The sequence below is a fragment of the Salvelinus alpinus genome, chromosome 30 (genome assembly GCF_045679555.1).
Source record: "Salvelinus alpinus chromosome 30, SLU_Salpinus.1, whole genome shotgun sequence".
Lineage (NCBI taxonomy): Eukaryota > Metazoa > Chordata > Actinopteri > Salmoniformes > Salmonidae > Salvelinus > Salvelinus alpinus.
Genome location: NC_092115.1, coordinates 3,562,771 through 3,586,144, shown reverse-complemented (window position 1 = coordinate 3,586,144; position 23,374 = coordinate 3,562,771). Strand labels below are relative to the sequence as shown.

Sequence of the window (23,374 nt, the reverse complement as noted above, 5' to 3'; positions counted from 1 at the left end):
TATCTACTACCATCTCTGAGGCATGATTTATGGTGCCATTGGCATCCACCATATTTGTTCAAGTAGAGTGGATGGAACACAGTGGGGGTGGTGTACCTAATAAACGGGCCAGTGAGTGTATACAATGGGATGGTGTACCTAATAAACTGGCCAGTGAGTGTACACAATGGGATGGTGTACCTAATAAACCATCCAGTGAGTGTATACAATGGGATGGTGTACCTAATAAACTGGCCAGTGAGTGTACACAATGGGATGGTGTACCTAATAAACCGTCCAGTGAGTGTATACAATGGGATGGTGTACCTAATAAACTGGCCAGTGAGTGGATACAATGGGATGGTGTACCTAATAAACTGTCCAGTGAGTGTATACAATGGGATGGTGTACCTAATAAACTGGCCAGTGAGTGGATACAATGGGATGGTGTACCTAATAAACTGGCCAGTGAGTGGATATAATCTGTAGAATATTCCAAATACTGCACAAATAAGTCAGGAGTCCAGGTTTAGCAAAGGAACTGCCTTTATTAAACGTTAAGTATTGACTCAACAAGCGCTTAGAGCTGTGACATTGTCTCTTATGACAAGAAGCCTGCAACCAGCTATATAGAATAAAATGCAATAGTCTGTTATTAGTTTTATGTTATATATATTTATATATTCAGTACGCTTCAAAAGTTTGGACACACCTACTAATTCAAGGTTTTTCCTTTATTTTTTATTATTTTCCACATTGTAGAATAATAATGAAGACTTCAAAACTATGAAATAACACATATGGAGTCATGTATTAACCATTAAAGTGTTAAACAAATGTATTTAACCTTTTATTTAAGTAGGCAAGTCAGTTAAAAACAAATTCTTATTTACAACGACGGCCAAATCCCCTCCCCTAACCCGAATGATGCTGAGACAATTGTGCGCCGCCCTATGGGACTCCCGATCACGGCCGGGTTATGATACAGCCCGGGATCGCACCAGGGTCTGTAGTGAAGCCTCTATCACTGAGATGCAGTGCCTTAGAGCTCTGCGCCAGATTCTTCAAAGGAGCCACCGTTCTCTCAAACAGCTTCACCTGGAATGCTTTTCCAACAGTCTTGAAGGAGTTCCCACATATGCTGAGCACTTGTTGGCCTCTTTTCCTTCACTTATTTAAAAAAAAAATATATCACCTTTATTTAACCAGGTAGGCCAGTTGAGAACAAGTTCTCATTTACAACTGCGACCTGGCCAAGATAGAGCAAAGCAGTGCTACACAAACAACAACACAGAGTTACACATTTAGAATAAACAAACGTACAGTCAATAACACAATAGAAAATATGTATACAGTGTGTGCAAATGAAGTAAGGAGGTAAGGCAATAAATAGACCATAGTGGCGAAATAAATACAATTTAGCAATTAACACTGGAGTGATGGATGTGCAGATGAGGATGTGCAAGTAGAGATACTGGTGTGCAAAGAGCAGGAAAAGAAAATATGGGGATGAGGTAGGTAGTTGGTTGGATGGGCTATTTACAGATGGGCTGTGTACAGCTGCAGCGATCGGTGAGCTGCTCTGACAGCTGACGCTTAAAGCTAGTGAGGGAGATATAAGTCTCCAACTTCAGTGATTTTTTTGCAATTCGTTCCAGTCATTGGCAGCAGAGAACTGGAAGGAAAGGCGGCCAAAGCAGGTGTTGTCTTTAGGGATGACCAGTGAAATATACCTGCTGGAGCACGTGCTATGGGTGGGTGTTGCTATGGTGACCAGTGAGCTGAGATAAGGCAGAGCTTTACCTAGCAAAGACTTATAGATGACCTGGCACCAGTGGGTTTGGTGACGAATATGTAGTGAGGGCCAGCCAACGAGAGAGTACAGGTCGCAGTGGTGGGTAGTATATGGGGCTTTGGTGACAAAACGGATGGCACTGTGATAGACTACATCCAATTTGCTGAGTAGAGTGTTGGAGGCTAATTTGTAAATGACATCGCCGAAGTCAAGGATCGCGGGATAGTCAGTTTTACGAGGGTATGTTTTGTGGCATGAGTGAAGGAGGCTTTGTTGCGAAATAGGAAGCAGATTCTACATTTAATTTTGGATTGGAGATGCTTAATGTGAGTCTGAAAGGAGAGTTTACAGTCTAACCAGACACCTAGGTATTTGTAGTTGTCCACATATTCTAAATCAGAACCGTCCAGAGTAGTGATGCTAGTCGGGCGGGAGGGTGCGGCCAGCGATTGGTTGTAGAGCATGCATTTAGTTTTACTAGCGTTTAAGAGCAGTTGGAGGCCACGGAAGGAGTGTTGTATGGCATTGAAACTCGTTTGGAGGTTAATTAACACAGTGTCCAAAGAAGGGCCAGATGTATACAGAATGGTGTCGTCTGCGTAGAGGTGGATCAGAGAATCACCAGCAGCAAGAACGACATCATTGATGTATAGAGAGAAGAGAGTCGGCCTGAGAAATGAACCCTGTGGCACCCCCATAGAGACTGCCAGAGGTCCGGACAACAGGCCCTTCGATTTGACATACTGAACTCTATCAGAGAAGTAGTTGGTGAACCAGGCGAGGCAGTCATTTGAGAAACCAAGGCTGTTGAGTCTGCCGATAAGAATACGGTGATTGACAGATTTGAAAACCTTGCCCAGGTCGATGAAGACGGCTGCGCAGTTCTGTCCTTTTATCGATGGCGGTTATGATATCATTTAGGACCTTGAGCGTGGCTGAGGTGCACCCGTGACCCAGCTCTGCGGCCCGACTTCCTGTTCGACGGGCCATTTTCCTGTTGAAAAACAAAGGATGGCGTATCGCTGCAGAATGCTGTGGTAGCCATGCTGGTTAAGTGTGCCTTGAATTCTAAATAAATCACAGACAGTGTCACCAGCAAAGCACCATCACACCTCCTCCTCCATGCTTCACGGTGGGAACCACACATGCAGAGATCATCCGTTCACCTACTCTGCTTCTCACAAAGACACAGCAGTTGGAAGCAAAAATCTTACATTTGGACTCATCAGACCAAAGGACAGATTTCCACTGGTCTAATGTCCATTGCTCGTGTTTCTTGGCTCAAGCAAGTCTCTTCTTATTGGTGTCCTTTAGTAGTGGTTTCTTTGCAGCAATTCGACCACGAAAGCCTGAATCACTCAGTCTCCTCTGAACAGTTGATGTTGAGATGTGTCTGTTACTTGAACTCTGTGAAGCATTTATTTGGGCCGCAATTTCTGAGGCTGGTAACTCTAAAGAACTTATCCTCTGCAGCAGAGGTAACTCTGGGTCTTCCTTTCCTGTGGCGGTCCTCATGAGAGCCAGTTTCATCATAGCGCTTGATGGTTTTTGCGACTGCACTTGAAGAAACTTTCAAAGTTCTTGAAATCTTCCTCATTGACTGACCTTCATGTCTTAAAGTAATGATGGACTGTCATTTCTCTTTGCTTATTTGAACTGTTCTTGCCATAATATGGACTTGGTCTTTTACCAAATAGGACTATCTTCTGTATACCACCCCTACCTTGTCACAACACAACTGATTGGCTCAAACACATTAAGAAGGAAGAAATTCCACAAATTAACTTTTAACAACACACACCTGTTAATTGAAATGCATTCCAGGTGACTACCTCATGAAGCTGGTTGAGAGAATGCCAAGAGTGTGCAAAGCTGTCATCAAGGCAAAGTGTGGCAACTTTTAAGAAGCTCAAATATAAAATATATTTTGATTTGTTTAACACTTCTTTGGTTACTACATGATTCCAAATGTGTTATTTCATAGTTTTGATGTCTTCACTATTATTCAACAATGTAGAAAATAGTCAAAATAAAAAAGAATCCTTGAATGAGTAGGTGTGTCCAAACTTTTGACTGGTACTGTATACACGTTAAAGGCAATAAGCTTGATGTGTAATCCGTGCATGCTACAATAGAATGCCTACTATACGTGAGAGCATCACACGCACACACACATTGGCATGAATCCATGCTCAGTACACACACACACATTGGCATGCATGCACGCACAGTGCACACACACAGACAAACACACCTCTGCCCACTAGACATCTGACATTTGCTTTCCTGCTAAGTGGGCAGAGAACTCTCTCTATGCCTCAGGGCCAACAAGACTAAGTGGGCAGAGAACTCTCTCTATGCCTCAGGGACAACAAGGCTAAGTGGGCAGAGAACTCTCTCTATGCCTCAGGGACAACAAGGCTAAGTGGGTAGAGAACTCTCTCTCCATGCGTCAGGGACAACAAGGCTAAGTGGGCAGAGAACTCTCTCTCTATGCCTCAGGGACAACAAGGCTAAGTGGGCAGAGAACTCTCTCTATGCCTCAGGGACAACAAGGCTAAGTGGGCAGAGAACTCTCTCTCTATGCCTCAGGGACAACAAGGCTAAGTGGGCAGAGAACTCTCTCTATGCCTCAGGGACAACAAGGCTAAGTGGGCAGAGAACTCTCTCTATGCCTCAGGGACAACAAGGCTAAGTGGGCAGAGAACTCTCTCTCCATGCGTCAGGGACAACAAGGCTAAGTGGGCAGAGAACTCTCTCTATGCCTCAGGGACAACAAGGCTAAGTGGGTAGAGAACTCTCTCTCTATGCCTCAGGGACAACAAGGCTAAGTGGGCAGAGAACTCTCTCTATGCCTCAGGGACAACAAGGCTAAGTGGGCAGAGAACTCTCTCTCTATGCCTCAGGGACAACAAGGCTAAGTGGGTAGAGAACTCTCTCTATGCCTCAGGGACAACAAGGCTAAATGGGCAGAGAACTCTCTCTCTATGCCTCAGGGACAACAAGGCTAAGTGGGTAGAGAACTCTCTCTATGCCTCAGGGACAACAAGGCTAAGTGGGCAGAGAACCCTCTCTCCATGCCTCAGGGCCAACAAGGCTAAGTGGGCAGAGAACTCTCTCTCTATGCCTCAGGGACAACAAGGCTAAGTGGGCAGAGAACTCTCTCTATGCCTCAGGGACAACAAGGCTAAGTGGGCAGAGAACACTCTCTCCATGCGTCAGGGACAACAAGGCTAAGTGGGCAGAGAACTCTCTCTATGCCTCAGGGACAACAAGGCTAAGTGGGCAGAGAACTCTCTCTATGCCTCAGGGACAACAAGGCTAAGTGGGCAGAGAACTCTCTCTATGCCTCAGGGACAACAAGGCTAAGTGGGCAGAGAACTCTCTCTATGCCTCAGGGACAACAAGGCTAAGTGGGCAGAGAACTCTCTCTATGCCTCAGGGCCAACAAGACTAAGTGGGCAGAGAACTCTCTCTATGCCTCAGGGACAACAAGGCTAAGTGGGCAGAGAACTCTCTCTCTATGCCTCAGGGACAACAAGGCTAAGTGGGCAGAGAACTCTCTCTATGCCTCAGGGACAACAAGGCTAAGTGGGCAGAGAACTCTCTCTCTATGCCTCAGGGACCCGAAGTCCCGACACTTCATTAACTCTAAAAGTCTAAGCATTAAAAAAAAAAAATATTGTATTTGTCCTTTACTGCTGTATCCCATAGAAACTCATTGAATAACACATTCAGAAATGGCTAACAGACAAAACATAAGTCAAAAATAAAGTTTTAACGTGTCTAGGATAGAGGAAAGTTCAGGAAATATTTTAGTTTTTTTGGGACACACATTTAACCCCTTTTTTTTGTGGGGGTCACTATATCCCCATACTACTATTCATTTTTTAAAGTGTTACCAGTTACCTTCAGTCCTCTGACACTTATGGGGGTCATAGAGCAAGATGGGGAACACCATCCGATTCATGAGATTCTCTCTCACACACACACACACACACACACACACACACACACACACACACACACACACACACACACACACACACACACACACACACACACACACACACACACACACACACACACACACACACACACACACAGAGCAGGCAGCGTTACACCATGTGTTTTCAACAGATTGGGTCAGACTGCAGCGGTATGTACTGTACAATATTATACTGAAACTAATGTTACCACTATCTGTAGTAAAGTTGTAGTTAATGCTAAGTTAAAGCCTTTTTAGTGTCCAAGCAGTGGTTTAGTGGAGGATAGACACAGTTTACACACCTTTTTAATTACATTTTTTTGTGCAAGCGTAATATAATATAATACTATTTATCACGGGAAAATGCTTTGAAAATATAAGGAGCGTCGTTACTTTATTCAACACGAAATGCCATCAGCGTTTACGAATCTATTTCTTTATTTTTACCACTACGGCTACAAATTACAAATACAAGAGTTGTTCCCACTGCAGCATAGATGTACGATGCATTTCCAAGACATGCATTTCAGTGATTTTTCTTTCTAAATGTGTGTGTGTGAGAGTGTGTGTGTGTGTGTGTGAGAGAGAGTGTGTGTGAGAGAGAGTGTGTGTTGGTGTCTGAGAGTGTAAAAGTGTGAGAGTCTTGTGGCCGGGTCTCTTCAGAGTAGCAGAGTTGGCACAGGCAAGGAGGGGGATGCATACCATATGGCACCCTCTTCCCTATATAGTGCACTACTTTAGACCAGAGCCCTATTCCCTATATAGTGCACTACTTTAGACCAGAGCCCTATTCCCTATATAGTGCACTACTTTAGACCAGAGCCCTATTCCCTATATAGTGCACTACTGTAGACCAGAGCCCTATTCCCTATATAGTGCACTACTATAGACCAGAGCCCTATTCCCTATATAGTGCACTACTTTTTGCCCATATGGCTCTGGTAGAAGGTAGTGCACTATATAGGGAAGAGGGCTCTGGTCTAAAGTAGTGCACTATATAGGGAATAGGGCTCTGGTCTATAGTAGTGCACTATATAGGGAATAGGGCTCTGGTCTATAGTAGTGCACTATATAGGGAATATGGCTCTGGTCTATAGTAGTGCACTATATAGGGAAGAGGGCTCTGGTCTAAAGTAGTGCACTATATAGGGAAGAGGGCTCTGGTCTAAAGTAGTGCACTATATAGGGAATAGGTGCCCATTTGGGATGCATCTGAGGAGGAGAGTAGTTAGACCTCCGGGGCGGTGGTAGTAGTTAGACCTCCGGGGGCGGTGGTAGTAGTTAGACCTCTGGGGCGGGGCGATGGTAGAAGTTAGACCTCCGGGGGCGGTGGTAGTAGTTAGACCTCCGGGGCGGTGGTAGTAGTTAGACCTCCGGGGGCGGTGGTAGTAGTTAGACCTCCGGGGCGGTGGTAGTAGTTAGACCTCCGGGGGCGGTGGTAGTAGTTAGACCTCCGGGGCGGTGGTAGTAGTTAGACCTCCGGGGCGGTGGTAGTAGTTAGACCTCCGGGGTGGGGCGGTGGTAGTAGTTAGACCTCCGGGGTGGTGGTAGTAGTTAGACCTCCGGGGCGGTGGTAGTAGTTAGACCTCCGGGGCGGTGGTAGTAGTTAGACCTCCGGGGGCGATGGTAGTAGTTAGACCTCCGGGGCGGTGGTAGTAGTTAGACCTCTGGGGGCGGGGCGGTGGTAGTAGTTAGACCTCTGGGGCGGTGGTAGTAGTTAGACCTCCGGGGCGGTGGTAGTAGTTAGACCTCTGGGGGCGGGGCGGTGGTAGTAGTTAGACCTCTGGGGCGGGGCGATGGTAGTAGTTAGACCTCCGGGGCGGTGGTAGTAGTTAGACCTCCGGGGGCGGTGGTAGTAGTTAGACCTCTGGGGCGGGGCGATGGTAGAAGTTAGACCTCCGGGGGCGGTGGTAGTAGTTAGACCTCCGGGGCGGTGGTAGTAGTTAGACCTCCGGGGGCGGTGGTAGTAGTTAGACCTCCGGGGCGGTGGTAGTAGTTAGACCTCCGGGGGCGATGGTAGTAGTTAGACCTCCGGGGCGGTGGTAGTAGTTAGACCTCTGGGGGCGGGGCGGTGGTAGTAGTTAGACCTCTGGGGCGGTGGTAGTAGTTAGACCTCCGGGGCGGTGGTAGTAGTTAGACCTCTGGGGGCGGGGCGGTGGTAGTAGTTAGACCTCTGGGGCGGGGCGATGGTAGTAGTTAGACCTCCGGGGCGGTGGTAGTAGTTAGACCTCCGGGGCGGTGGTAGTAGTTAGACCTCCGGGGGCGATGGTAGTAGTTAGACCTCCTGGGCGGTGGTAGTAGTTAGACCTCTGGGGGCGGGGCGGTGGTAGTAGTTAGACCTCTGGGGCGGTGGTAGTAGTTAGACCTCCGGGGCGGTGGTAGTAGTTAGACCTCTGGGGGCGGGGCGGTGGTAGTAGTTAGACCTCTGGGGCGGGGCGATGGTAGTAGTTAGACCTCCGGGGCGGTGGTAGTAGTTAGACCTCCGGGGCGGTGGTAGTAGTTAGACCTCTGGGGCGGTGGTAGTAGTTAGACCTATGGGGCGATGGTAGTAGGTAGACCTCCGGGGCAGTGGTAGTAGTTAGACCTCCGGGGCGGTGGTAGTAGTTAGACCTCCGGGGCGGTGGTAGTAGTTAGACCTCCGGGGGCGGTGGTAGTAGTTAGACCTCCAGGGCGGTGGTAGTAGTTAGACCTCCGGGGGCGGTGGTAGTAGTTAGACCTCCGGGGGCGGTGGTAGTAGTTAGACCTCTGGGGCGGTGGTAGTAGTTAGACCTCCGGGGGCGGTGGTAGTAGTTAGACCTCCGGGGCGGTGGTAGTAGTTAAACCTCTGGGGCGGTGGTAGTAGTTAGACCTCCGGGGCGATGGTAGTAGTTAGACCTCTGGGGCGGTGGTAGTAGTTAGACCTCCGGGGGCGGGGCGGTGGTAGTAGTTAGACCTCCGGGGCGATGGTAGTAGTTAGACCTCTGGGGCGGTGGTAGTAGTTAGACCTCCGGGGGCGGGGCGGTGGTGGTAGTTAGACCTCCGGGGCGGCGGTAGTAGTTAGACCTCCGGGGCGGTGGTAGTAGTTAGACCTCCGGGGCGGTGGTAGTAGTTAAACCTCTGGGGCGGTGGTAGTAGTTAGACCTCCGGGGCGGTGGTAGTAGTTAGACCTCCGGGGGCGGGGCGGTGGTGGTAGTTAGACCTCCGGGGCGGTGGTAGTAGTTAGACCTCCGGGGGCGGTGGTAGTAGTTAGACCTCCGGGGCGATGGTAGTAGTTAGACCTCCGGGGCTGTGGTAGTAAATAGACCTCCGGGGGGGTGGTAGTAAATAGACCTCCGGGGCGGTGGTAGTAAATAGACCTCCGGGGCGGTGGTAGTAAATAGACCTCCGGGCGGTGGTAGTAGTTAGACCTCCGGGGCGGTGGTAGTAGTTAGACCTCCGGGGGCGGTGGTGGTAGTTAGACCTCCGGGGCTGTGGTAGTAGTTAGACCTCCGGGGCGGTGGTAGTAAATAGACCTCCGGGGCGGTGGTAGTAGTTAGACCTCCGGGGCAGTGGTAGTAGTTAGACCTCCGGGGCGGTGGTAGTAAATAGACCTCCGGGGCGGTGGTAGTAAATAGACCTCCGGGGCGATGGTAGTAGTTAGACCTCTGGGGCGATGGTAGTAGTTAGACCTCCGGGGCGGTGGTAGTAAATAGACCTCCGGGGCGGTGGTAGTAGTTAGACCTCCGGGGCGGTAGTAGTAGTTAGACCTCCGGGGCGATGGTAGTAGTTAGACCTCCGGGGCGGTGGTAGTAAATAGACCTCCGGGGCGGTGGTAGTAGTTAGACCTCTGGGGGCGGTAGTAGTAGTTAGACCTCCGGGGCGATGGTAGTAGTTAGACCTCCGGGGCAATGGTAGTAGTTAGACCTCCGGGGCGGGGCGGTGGTAGTTAGACCTCCGGGGCGGTGGTAGTAGTTAGACCTCTGGGGCGATGGTAGTAGTTAGACCTCTGGGGGCGGTGGTAGTAGTTAGACCTCCGGGGTGATGGTAGTAGTTAGACCTCCGGGGCGATGGTAGTAGTTAGACCTCAGGGGCGGTGGTAATGATGATGTAGAGATGGGCGGGTTCCTCTAGCAGGAGTCCATGGCCTGACAGATCTGAGCAAACACCTCTTCAGGAGGCCTCTCTGCATCAATCTAGGGGGAAAACACATGAAACAAACAAAGATTAGGCTTCAATGCAAGGCACCTTGTAACTTCTTGAATGATAGGACAACATTCAGATTTCCATCTAAATAGACCCTTAAAGTAATTATTTTTCATGAGATGGTCATAAACAATAACTAGTAGTGTTTCATAGTTCTAGAAAGGTCTGGAACTCACCTTCTGGTTAAAATAGTTATATTCACTTTTTAGGACACAAAGCTCAAGTACATAGAACAAATATGAATATAAAAAATCTGATTTATTTTTCCTATTCAATAAAAGTGGGACAATAGGGCTTGAAATGACTTACTATAAGATTTGACATTTCTTATAACTATAAAATAAACATGATACTACTTAGTAACTGTATACTATTGGTGCTATTTCATATTAAATGCTAACAGATTATTTTTTCATGTTTGAAAGCTCTATATACGACTAAGGATGACTGTGTCTCGCGAGCAAAACATTTAAACGGGTTAACAATCACAAGGCCAGAATACCAGGTTCTCAAAAGCATACACAAACCAGCTGGCACTTGTCTTCATTCATCTCTCCTTGTCCCAGTCTGTCATCCCAACATGTTTCAAGCTGACCACCATTGTCCCTGTTCCCAAGGTAACCTAGCTACTGTAAATGACTATCGCCCCGTAGCATCACATCTGTAATTATGAAGTGTTTTGAAAGGCTGGTCATGACACACATCAACACAATCCCAGACTCCCTGGACCCATTCCAATTCGCATGCTGCCTCAACAGATCCACAGATGAAGCAAACTCAATTGCACTCCACACTGCCCTCTCCCACCTGGACAACGGGGAACATAACTATGTGAGCATGCTGGTCATAGACTACAGCTCAGCGTTCAACATCATAGTGCCTTCAAAGCTCATCAACAAGCTCGGGACCCTGCGACTGAACCTCTCCCTCTGCAACTGGATCCTGGACTTCCTGATGGGCTGCCCCCAGGTGGTGAGGGTAGGTAGCAACACATCTGCCACGCTGATCCTCAACACGGTGCTCCTCATGGGTGTGTGCTTAGTCCCCTCCTGTACTCCCTTTTCACCCACGACTGCGTGGCCAAGCACAACTCCAACACCATCATCAAGTTTGCTGTTGACACAACGTAGGCCTGATCACCGACATGCTGGTTAAGAATATGGACTTGGTCTTTTACCAAATAGGGCTATCTTCTGTATACCACCCCTACCTTGTCACAACACAACTGATTCCACAAATTGACTTTTAAGAAGGCACATGGCAGACGTGTTGTTGCCTACTCTTACCACCTGGGGGCGGCCCGACAGGAAGTCCAGGATCCAGTTGCAGAGGGAGGTGTTTAGTCCCAGAGTCCTTAGCTTAATGATGAGCTTGGAGGGCACTATGGTGTTGAACGCTGAGCTGTAGTCAATGAACAGCATTCTCACATAGGTGTTCCTTTAGTCCAGGTGAGAAAGGGCAGTGTGGAGTGCGATTGAGATTGCGTCATCTGTGGATCTGTTGGGGCTGTATGCGAATTGGAGTGGGTGTAAGGTGTCCGGGAGGATGCTGTTGATGTGAGCCATGACCAGCCTTTCAAAGCACTTCATGGCTACTGACGTGAGTGCCATGGGGCGGTAATCATTTAGGCAGATTACCTTCGCTACCTTGGAAACAGGGACTATGGTGGTCTGCTTGAAACATGTAGGTATTACAGACTCGGTCAGGGAGAGGTTGAAAATGTCAGTGAAGACACTTGACAGTTGGTTCGCGCATGCTTTGAGTACACGCCCTGGTAATCCGTCTGGCCCAGCGGCTTTGTGAATGTTGACCTGTTTAAATTTTTTGTTCACATCGGCCACCGAGAGCGTTATCACACAGTCATCCAAAACAGCTGGTGCTCTCGTGCATGCTTCAGTGTTGCTTGCCTCGAAGCGAGCATAAAAGGCATTTAGCTCATCTGGTAGGCTCGCGTCACTGGGCAGCTCACGTCTGGGTTTCCCTTTGTAGTCCGTAATAGTTTTCAAGCCCTGCCACATCCGACGGGCATCAGAGCCGGTGTTGTAGGATTCAATCTTAGTCCTGTATTGATGCTTTGCCTGTTTGATGGTTTGTCTGAGGGCATAGCGGGATTTCTTATAAGGTCCGGATTAGTCTCCCACTCCTTGAAAGCGGCAGCTCTAGCCTTTAGCTCAATGCAGATGTTGCCTGTAATCCATGGCTTCTGGTTGGGATATGTACGTACAGTCACTGTGGGGACGACGTCATCGATGCACTTATTGATGAAGCCGATGACTGAGGTGGTCTATTCCTCAATGCCATTGGATGAATCCCGGAACATATTCCAGTCTGTGCTAGCAAAACAGTCCTGTAGTGTAGCATCCGCGTCATCTGACCACTTCCATATTGAGCAAGTCATTGGTACTTCCTGCTTTAGTTTTTGCTTGTAAGCAGGAATCAGGAGGATAGAATTGTGGTCAGATTTGCCAAATGGAGGGCGGGGGAGAGCTTTGTATGCATCTCTGTGTGTGGAGTAAAGGTGGTCTAGGATTTTTTTCACCGCTAGTTGCACATGTGGCTGGTGAAAATTTGGTAAAATTTATTTAGGTTTGCTTGTATTAAAGTTCCTGGCCACTAGGAGTGCCGCTTCTGGGTGAGCATTTTCTTCTTTGCCTATGTTGGTGTAGAAGCTTGGTAGCTGTGCTTCTACACCTGCATTGCTTGCTGTTTGCGGTTTTAGGCTGGGTTTTTGTACAGCACTTTGAGATATCAGCTGATGTAAGAAGGGCTTTATAAATACATTTGATTGATTGATTGATTATGGCCTTATAGAGTTGGTTGAGAGTGCCAGCTTTGCTTTGTGGTGGTAAATGGACGGCTACGAATAATACAGATGGGAACTCTCTTGATAGATAGTGTGGTCTACAGCTTATCATAAGGTACTCTACCGCAGGTGAGCAATATCTCGAGACTTCTTTAATATTAAACATAGCGCACCAGCTGTTATTGACAAATAGACACACCCACCCCTCGTCTTACCAGAGGTAGCGTCTCTGTTCTGCCAGGGCATGGAAAATCCTTCTATTGTCAGTTTCTTCATTCAGCCGACTCGGTGAAACATAATATATTACAGTTTTTAATGTCCCGTTGGTAGGATAATCTTAATTGTAGGTCATCAATTTTATTTTCTAACGATTGCACATTAGCAAGGAGAATGGAAGGCATTGTTTACTCGCTCGCCTCCGGTTTCTCAGAAGAATCCCCGATCTGCGGCCTCTTTTCCTGCGTCTTTTCTTCACGCTAAAGGCGTGGATCTGGGCCTGTTCCAGTGAAAAGCAGGATATCCTTCTCGTCGGACTCGTTAAAGGAAACATTTTCTTCCAGTCCGCGGTGAGTAATCGCTGTTCTGATGTCCAGAAGTTATTTTCAGTCGAAAGAGACAATAGCAGTAACATTATGTACACAATAAGTAAAAAAATAAGTTACACAAAATGCTAAAAAAATTACAACATTTAATGTAAAATGTCTGCCATGTTCTACGGCGCCATCTTCTTGGGTATGACGCTACAAGCTTGGCACACCTGTATTTGGGGAGTTTCTCCCATTCTTCTCTGCAGATCCTCTCAAGCTCTGTCAGGTTGGATGGGGAGCATCGCTGCACAGCTATTTTCAGGTCTCTCCAGAGATGTTTGATCGTGTTCAAGTCCGAGCTCTACTGGGCCACTCAAGGACATTCAGAGACTTGTCCAGAAGCCACTGCCGCGTTTTCTTGGCTGTGTGCTTAGGGTCGTTGTCCTGTTGGAAGGTGAACCTTCGCCCCAGTCTGAGGTCCTGAGCGCTCTGGAGCAGGTTTTCACCAAGGATCTCTCTGTACTTTGCTCTACTCATCTTTCCCTCCATCCTGACTAGTCTCCCAGTCCCTGCAGCTGAAAAACATCTCCACAGCATGATACTGCCACCACCATGCTTCACCGTAGGGATGGTGCCAGGTTTCCTTCAGACGTGACGCTTGGCATTCAGGCCAAAGAGTTCAATCTTGGTTTCATCAGACCAGAGAATCTTGTTTCTCATGGTCTGAGAATCCTTTAGGTGCCTTTTGGCAAACTCCAAGCAGGCTGTCATGTGCCTTTTACTGAGGAGTGGCTTCCGTCTGGTCACGTTTTGAGTGTTGATGTGTACGTTTTGCGATACCTCCTTTCTCCGGAAGTGTACATTCGTTCACTACCTCACACCACTACCTCACACTACTTCCTCACCCACTACCTCACACCACTTCCTCACCCACTACCTCAAACCACTTCCTCACCCACTACCTCACACACTACCTCACACCACTTCCTCACCCACTACCTCACACCACTTCCTCACCCACTACCTCACACCACTTCCTCACCCACTTCCTCACCCACTACCTCACACCACTTCCTCACCCACTACCTCACACCACTTCCTCACCTACTACCTCACACTACTTCCTCACCCACTACCTCACACCACTTCCTCGCCCACTACCTCACACCACTTCCTCACACTACTTCCTCACCCACTACCTCACACTACTTCCTCACCCACTACCTCACACTACTTCCTCACCCACTACCTCACACTACTTCCTCACCCACTACCTCACCCACTACCTCACACTACTTCCTCACCCACTACCTCACACCACTTCCTCACCCACTACCTCACGCCACTTCCTCACCCACTACCTCACACCACTTCCTCACGCCACTACCTCACCCACTACCTCACACTACTTCCTCACCCACTACCTCACACCACTTCCTCACCCACTACCTCACCCACTTCCTCACACCACTACCTCACACCACTTCCTCACCCACTTCCTCACCCACCACCTCACACCACTACCTCACACCACTACCTCACCCACTTCCTCACGCCACTTCCTCACCCACTACCTCACACCACTTCCTCACCCACTACCTCACCCACTACCTCACACCACTTCCTCACCCACTTCCTCACGCCACTTCCTCACCCACTACCTCACACCACTTCCTCACCCACTACCTCACCCACTACCTCACACCACTTCCTCACCCACTAATCTAAAAGCATTGGAGGTGTGTGCTAGAGAGGGAGATTCCACCATGTTTCTGATTTCCTTTGAAGTCAGTGACGGGAAGTGAACAAGTGTACACTTTCGGGATGAAGGGTAGAGAATCGGACCGTAGCACCTGACTCACCTTGTGTAGGAGCCTCTTGGGTTGATAGTGTGATGTCACAGGTTGGCAGTTGCTGGTGAATCCCTCGACCCTCCTGCTGGTGTCTCTGTCTCGGTGGCAGCCTGTGGATTGCGGGGCGGAGCGGGACAGGACAGGACACTGCAGCCTGGAGAACATGGTGTCAGGGGAACAGTCCAACAACATCACGGCACTGGGCTCCCCCATCTGAGAGAGAGAGACACACACACAGACAGACAGACAGACAGACAGACAGACAGACAGACAGACAGACAGACAGACAGACAGACAGACAGAGGGAACAGCTGTCAGTACAGTGATCTCCAACAGTATTGGGACAGTGACACGTCTCTGTATTCCAGACTATGAGGTTAGTGCAGACTATCAGCCGTTTATAAACTACAGCGCTTTTTGTTCTAAGTCCCCCCCATTTTAGGAGACCAAAAGTATTGGGACAAATTAGCTAAATTAATGTGTATTAAAGTAGTCTATAGTTTAGTATTCCTAGCATGCAATGACTACATCAAGCCTGTGACTCGACACATTTGTTGGATGTATTTGCTGTTTGTTTTGGTTGTTTCTGATTTATTTTATGCCCAATAGAAATGAATGGTAAATAATGTATTGTGTCATTTTGGAGTCGGATATCACGTAGCCGAGATTCAATATGATGCTTCCTTCTATAATGTTCTCTCCTCCTCTCTCCCCTCAACTCACCCTCTCCCTCCCTCCCTCCATCCAGTAACCTGCCCTTGACACCCCTCTCATTGCCTCCCTCCCTCCCCCATCCAGTAACCTGCCCTTGACACCCCTCTCATTGCCTCCCTCCCTCCCCCATCCAGTAACCTGCCCTTGACACCCCTCTCATTTCCTCCCTCCCTCCCTCCATCCAGTAACCTGCCCTTGACACCCCTCTCATTTCCTCCCTCCCTCCCCCCATCCAGTAACCTTCCCTTGACACCCCTCTCATTTCCTCCCTCCCTCCCCCCATCCAGTAACCTGCCCTTGACACCCCTCTCATTTCCTCCCTCCCTCCCTCCATCCAGTAATCTGCCCTCGATCCCATTGCCTCCCTCTTCCTCCTTTCTCTCCCTTTACCTTCCCTCCTCCCTTTTACCCATCTTTGCCCCACCTCTCTCTCTCTCTCTCTCTCTCTCTCTCTCTCTCTCTCTCTTCCCTCCCTTTCATCTCCCTTCTCTCCCCTCTCCTTCCCCCCTCCTCTTTCCATCCCTCTCTCCTCCCTCCATCCTCTCTCTGTACCTTAGCTTCATACTCCAGAGCTTGTCGTAGGTCTCGGGGGAAGTTGGTTACGAGTACGCCCCTCCCGTGCCGCAGAGACAACGTCACACACTCACATAGCAGCTCCAGCATCGTGTCCTGCGGCACACAAACAAACAAACAAACAAACAAACAAACAAACAAACATCAAAAGTCAGATGCCTTATATTGAAAGTAGTTCGCAGAGAATAATCAGGTAGGTAGTTATCCTTTACAGCTGCATTGCTAGGCAACTATACTGTACCATTTGATCATGTCAACATCTTAGAATTTCTCATCCAGCACCATGACAACAATACAGCCCTTTGTGGTAGAGCTGAGCATAGCTGTAGTTTGCACTGTGTCTGCACACCCCAGTGTGTGTGTGTGTGTGTGTGTGTGTGTGTGTGTGTGTGTGCGTGTGTGTGTGTGTGTGTGTGTGTGCGTGTGCGTGCGTGCGTGCGAGCGAGTGAGCGAGCCCGAGACCCTGGGGTGTTAGTGTACTGCTTGTGACCTTGTCATGGTAGAGTAACCTTAACCCTGGAGAAAGGCATTGCTTGGGACCCTGCACAAACACACAGATACAGACAGAGTGCTTAACAGACCACCACAGTCTCTCTGGATAATACATGTTTGCGTCCATCCTCTGTGGTCAGTGATGTTAAAGGTTCTGCCCCCCCCCCCCCAGAGGTCCAGGGTCAGTGATGTTAAAGGTTCTGCCCCCCCCCCCCCCCCCAGAGGCCCAGGGTCAGTGATGTTAAAGGTTCTGCCCCCCCCCCCCCCCCCAGAGGCCCAGGGTCAGTGATGTTAAAGGTTCTGCCCCCCCCCCCCCCCCAGAGGCCCAGGGTCAGTGATGTTAAAGGTTCTGTGTCCCCCCCCTCCCAGAGGTCAGTGATGTTAAAGGTTCTGTCCCCCCCAGAGGTCCAGGGTCAGTGATGTTAAAGGTTCTGTCCCCCCCAGAGGCCCAGGGTCAGTGATGTTAAAGGTTCTGTGTCCCCCCCCCCCCCAGAGGTCAGTGATGTTAAAAGTTCTGTCCCCCCCAGAGGTCCAGGGTCAGTGATGTTAAAGGTTCTGTCCCCCCCAGAGGCCCAGGGTCAGTGATGTTAAAGGTTCTGTCCCCCCCAGAGGTCCAGGGTCAGTGATGTTAAAGGTTCTGTCCCGCCCAGAGGTCCAGGGTCAGTGATGTTAAAGGTTCTGTCCCCCCCAGAGGTCCAGGGTCAGTGATGTTAAAGGTTCTGTCCCCCCCAGAGGTCCAAGGTCAGTGATGTTAAAGGTTCTGTCCCCCCCAGAGGTCCAGGGTCAGTGATGTTAAAGGTTCTGTCCCCCCCAGAGGTCCAGGGTCAGTGATGTTAAAGGTTCTGTCCCCTCCCAGAGGTCCAGGGTCAGTGATGTTAAAGGTTCTGTCTCCCCCCCCCCCCCAGAGGCCCAGGGTCAGTGATGTTAAAGGTTCTGTCTCCCTCCCAGAGGTCCAGGGTCAGTGATGTTAAAGGTTCTGTCCCCTCCCAGAGGTCCAGGGTCAGTGATGTTAAAGGTTCTGTCCCCTCCCAGAGGTCCAGGGTCAGTGATGTTAAAGGTTCTGTCCCCCCCCCCCAGAGGTCCAGGGTCAGTGATGTTAAAGGTTCTGTCCCTCCCAGAGGTCCAGGGTCAGTGATGTTAACGGTTCTGTCCCCTCCCAGAGGTCCAGGGTCAGTGATGTTAAAGGTTCTGTCCCCTCCCAGAGGTCCAGGGTCAGTGATGTTAAAGGTTCTGTCCCCCCCCCCCCCCAGGGTCAGTGATGTTAAAGGTTCTGTCCCCCCCAGAGGTCCAGGGTCAGTGATGTTAAAGGTTCTGTCCCCCCCAGAGGTCCAGGGTCAGTGATGTTAAAGGTTCTGTCCCCTCCCAAAGGTCCAGGGTCAGTGATGTTAAAGGTTCTGTCCCCTCCCAGAGGTCCAGGGTCAGTGATGTTAAAGGTTCTGTCTCTCCCCCCCCCCCAGAGGCCCAGGGTCAGTGATGTTAAAGGTTCTGTCTCCCACCCAGAGGTCCAGGGTCAGTGATGTTAAAGGTTCTGTCCCATCCCAGAGGTCCAGGGTCAGTGATGTTAAAGGTTCTGTCCCCTCCCAGAGGTCCAGGGTCAGTGATGTTAAAGGTTCTGTCCCCCCCCCCAGAGGTCCAGGGTCAGTGATGTTAAAGGTTCTGTCCCTCCCAGAGGTCCAGGGTCAGTGATTTTAAAGGTTCTGTCCCCTCCCAGAGGTCCAGGGTCAGTGATGTTAAAGGTTCTGTCCCCTCCCAGAGGTCCAGGGTCAGTGATGTTAAAGGTTCTGTCCCCCCCCCCCAGAGGTCAGTGATGAGAAAAGCAGCAGCTCTATCTTACATCCACTGATCTCTGTCTGTCTGAGACATGGCTTTGTTTTGTACTACTAGACCTTAAAACACACACTTTTGAAGTGAGGACTTTTTTGGAAGTGAGGTGTGTGTGTGTGTCTGTCGGTCCTCTGTGTGTGTGTGTGTGTTACCTCAGGTAGCGTCTCCCCCCTCTCCAGCAGGTCTTGTAGGTAACGTCCTCTCTCACTATGAGACTGTAGTTCAGAACACAGGATGTCACCAGGGGACAGACGACGCAGTCCGAACCTCTCCTCCATCCTCTCACACTGCACAGCCTTCCCCGAGCCCGGCCCACCTAGAGGACAGAGGGTAAGGAGTTAAATACAGGGAGACAGAGAACAGGGGAGAGGGAGAGAAGAGGAGAGAGAGGGGGGGGGGGTAAGGAGTTAAATAAAGTGAGACAGAGAACAGGAGAGAGGGAGAGAAGAGAAGAGGAGAGAGAGAGAGGGGGGGTAAGGAGTTAAATACAGGGAGACAGAGAACAGGAGAGAGGGAGAGAAGAGAAGAGGGGGGTAGGGAGAGAGAGAGGAGGGGTAGGGAGAGAGAGAGAGGAGGGAGAGAGAGAGAGGGGGGGTAAGGAGTTAAATACAGGGAGACAGAGAACAGGGGAGAGGGAGAGAAGAGGAGAGAGAGAGAAAGAGGGGGGTAGGGAGAGAGAGGGGGGGGTAAGGAGTTAAATACAGGGAGACAGAGAACAGGAGAGAGGGAGAGAAGAGAAGAGGAGAGAGAGAGAGAAAGAGGGGGTAGGGAGAGAGAGAGAGAAGGGTAGGGAGAGAGAGAGAGGAGGGGTAGGGAGAGAGAGAGAGGAGGGGTAGGGAGAGAGAGAGAGGAGGGGTAGGGAGAGAGAGAGAGGGGGTTAGGGAGAGAGGGATGGGGGTAGGGAGAGAGAGAGGTGGGTATGGAGAGAGAAGAGGAGAGAGGGGGCGAGAGAGAGGTGGGTAGGGAGAGAGAAGATGAGAGAGAGGGGGGCTAGGGAGAGAGAGAGAGGGGAGGGTAGAGAGAGAGAGCGGGGGTAGGGAGAGAAAGAGAGAGAAGCGGGGTAGGGAGAGAGAGAAACATGGGGTAGGGAGAGATAGAGGGGGGGTAGGGAGAGAGAGATACAGGGGGTAGGGAGAGAGAGGGGGGTAGGGAGAGAGAGAGAGGGGGGGGGGGTAGGGAGAGGGAGAGATTAAGAGAGCATATACTGTAATGCATAGGTGGATGAGAGGAGAGAGAGGCTACCTGCCTCTCTAACCACTAGGCTATCTGCCTCTCTAACCACTAGGCTACCTGCCTCTAACCACTAGGCTATCTGCCTCTCCTCTAACCACTAGGCTACCTGCCTCTCTAACCACTAGGCTATCTGCCTCTCCTCTAACCACTAGGCTACCTGCCTCTAACCACTAGGCTACCTGCCTCTCTAACCACTAGGCTACCTGCCTCTCTAACCACTAGGCTACCTGCCTCTCTAACCACTAGGCTACCTGCCTCTCTAACCACTAGGCTACCTGCCTCTAACCACTAGGCTACCTGCCTCTAACCACTAGGCTACCTGCCTCTCTAACCACTAGGCTACCTGCCTCTAACCACTAGGCTACCTGCCTCTAACCACTAGGCTACCTGCCTCTAACCACTAGGCTACCTGCCTCTAACCACTAGGCTACCTACCTCTAACCACTAGGCTACCCTGCCTCTAACCACTAGGCTACCTGCCTCTCTAACCACTAGGCTACCTGCCTCTAACCACTAGGCTACCTGCCTCTCTAACCACTAGGTTACCTACCTCTAACCACTAGGCTATCTGCCTCTCTAACCACTAGGCTACCTGCCTCTAACCACTAGGCTACCCTGCCTCTAACCACTAGGCTACCTGCCTCTAACCACTAGGCTACCTGCCTCTAACCACTAGGCTACCCTGCCTCTAACCACTAGGCCACCTGCCTCTAACCACTAGGCTACCTGCCTCTAACCACTAGGCTACCTGCCTCTAACCACTAGGCTACCTGCCTCTAACCACTAGGCCACCTGCCTCTAACCACTAGGCTACCTGCCTCTAACCACTAGGCTACCCTGCCTCTAACCACTAGGCCACCTGCCTCTAACCACTAGGCTACCTGCCTCTAACCACTAGGCTACCTGCCTCTAACCACTAGGCTACCTGCCTCTAAACACTAGGCTACCTTCCTCTAACCACTAGGCTACCTGCCTCTAACCACTAGGCTACCTGCCTCTAACCACTAGGCTACCTGCCTCTAACCACTAGGCTACCTGCCTCTAACCACTAGGCCACCTGCCTCTAACCACTAGGCTACCTGCCTCTAACCACTAGGCTACCCTGCCTCTAACCACTAGACCACCTGCCTCTAACCACTAGGCTACCTGCCTCTAACCACTAGGCTACCTGCCTCTAACCACTAGGCTACCTGCCTCTAACCACTAGGCTACCTGCCTCTAATCACTAGGCTACCTACCTCTAACCACTAGGCTACCCTGCCTCTAACCACTAGGCTACCTGCCTCTCTAACCACTAGGCTACCTGCCTCTAACCACTAGGCTACCTGCCTCTCTAACCACTAGGCTACCTACCTCTAACCACTAGGCTATCTGCCTCTCTAACCACTAGGCTACCTGCCTCTAACCACTAGGCTACCCTGCCTCTAACCACTAGGCTACCTGCCTCTAACCACTAGGCTACCTGCCTCTAACCACTAGGCTACCTGCCTCTAACCACTAGGCTACCTGCCTCTAAATACTAGGCTACCTGCCTCTAACCACTAGGCTACCTACCTCTAACCACTAGGCTATCTGCCTCTCTAACCACTAGGCTACCTGCCTCTAACCACTAGGCCACCTGCCTCTAACCACTAGGCCACCTGCCTCTAACCACTAGGCTACCTGCCTCTAACCACTAGGCTACCTGCCTCTAACCACTAGGCTACCTGCCTCTAAACACTAGGCTACCTGCCTCTAACCACTAGGCTACCTGCCTCTAACCACTAGGCTACCTGCCTCTAACCACTAGGCTACCTGCCTCTAACCACTAGGCTACCTGCCTCTAACCACTAGGTTACCTGCCTCTAACCACTAGGCCACCTGCCTCTAACCACTATGCTACCTGCCTCTAACCACTAGGCTACCCTGCCTCTAACCACTAGACCACCTGCCTCTAACCACTAGGCTACCTGCCTCTAACCACTAGGCTACCTGCCTCTAAACACTAGGCTACCTGCCTCTAACCACTAGGCTACCTGCCTCTAACCACTAGGCTACCTGCCTCTAACCACTAGGCTACCTGCCTCTAACCACTAGGCTACCTGCCTCTAACCACTAGGCTACCCTGCCGACCCACCTGTGTGTGTACATTATCTGTGTATGTACAGTGAGGGAAAAAAGTATTTGATCCCCTGCTGATTTTGTACGTTTGCCCACTGACAAAGAAATGATCAGTCTATAATTTTAATGGTAGGTTTATTTGAACAGTGAGAGACAGAATATCAACAAAAAAATCCAGAAAAACGCATGTCAAAAATGTTATGAATTGATTTGCATTTTAATGAGGGAAATAAGTATTTGACCCCTCTGCAAAACATGACTTAGTACTTGGTGGCAAAACCCTTGTTGGCAATCACAGAGGTCAGACGTTTCTTGTAGTTGGCCACCAGGTTTGCACACATCTCAGGAGGGATTTTGTCCCACTCCTCTTTGCAGATCTTCTTCAAGTCATTAAGGTTTTGAGGCTGACGTTTGGCAACTCGAACCTTCAGCTCCCTCCACAGATTTTCTATGGGATTAAGGTCTGGAGACTGGCTAGGCCACTCCAGGACCTTAATGTGCTTCTTCTTGAGCCACTCCTTTGTTGCCTTGGCCGTGTGTTTTGGGTCATTGTCATGCTGGAATACCCATCCACGACCCATTTTCAATACCCTGGCTGAGGGAAGGAGGTTTTCACCCAAGATTTGACGGTACATGGCCCCGTCCATCGTCCCTTTGATGCGGTGAAGTTGTCCTGTCCCTTTAGCAGAAAAACACCCCCAAAGCATAATGTTTCCACCTCCATGTTTGACGGTGGGGATGGTTTCTTGGGGTCATAGGCACCATTCCTCCTCCTCCAAACACGGCAAGTTGGGTTGATGCCAAAGAACTCCATTTTGGTCTCATCTGACCACAACACGTTCACCCAGTTGTCCTCTGAATCATTCAGATGTTCATTGGCAAACTTCAGACGGGCATGTATATGTGCTTTCTTGAGCAGGGGGACCTTGCGGGCGCTGCAGGATTTCAGTCCTTCACGGCATAGTGTGTTACCAATTGTTTTCTTGATGACTATGGTCCCAGCTGCCTTGAGATCATTGACAAGATCCTCCTGTGTAGTTCTGGGCTGATTCCTCACCGTTCTCATGATCATTGCAACTTCACGAGGTGAGATCTTGCATGGAGCCCCAGGCTGAGGGAGATTGACAGGTCTTTTGTGTTTCTTCCATTTGCGAATAATCACAGAAACTGTTGTCACCTTCTCACCAAGCTGCTTGGCGATGGTCTTGTAGCCCATTCCAGCCTTGTGTAGGTCTACAATCTTGTCCCTGACATCCTTGGAGAGCTCTTTGGTCTTGGCCATGGTGGAGAGTTTGGAATCTGATTGATTGATTGCTTCTGTGGACAGGTATC

General features: G+C 49.9%; 1 protein-coding gene across 1 annotated transcript in view; it reads right to left on the bottom strand.

Moving 5' to 3' along the window:
• Positions 1-507: 507 nt before the first annotated feature.
• ak5 (adenylate kinase 5) overlaps positions 508-23,374 on the bottom strand; it is a 292,297-nt gene continuing 269,430 nt past the window's right edge. The window contains exons 11-14 of the mRNA XM_071376733.1: positions 18,862-19,025; positions 16,373-16,489; positions 15,116-15,319; positions 508-9,913 (exon numbers count right to left, since the gene is read on the bottom strand). Coding sequence (XP_071232834.1) covers positions 9,848-9,913; positions 15,116-15,319; positions 16,373-16,489; positions 18,862-19,025 — 551 coding nt within the window. The 3' untranslated portion in view covers positions 508-9,847. The remainder of the gene's footprint in view (positions 9,914-15,115; positions 15,320-16,372; positions 16,490-18,861; positions 19,026-23,374) is intronic.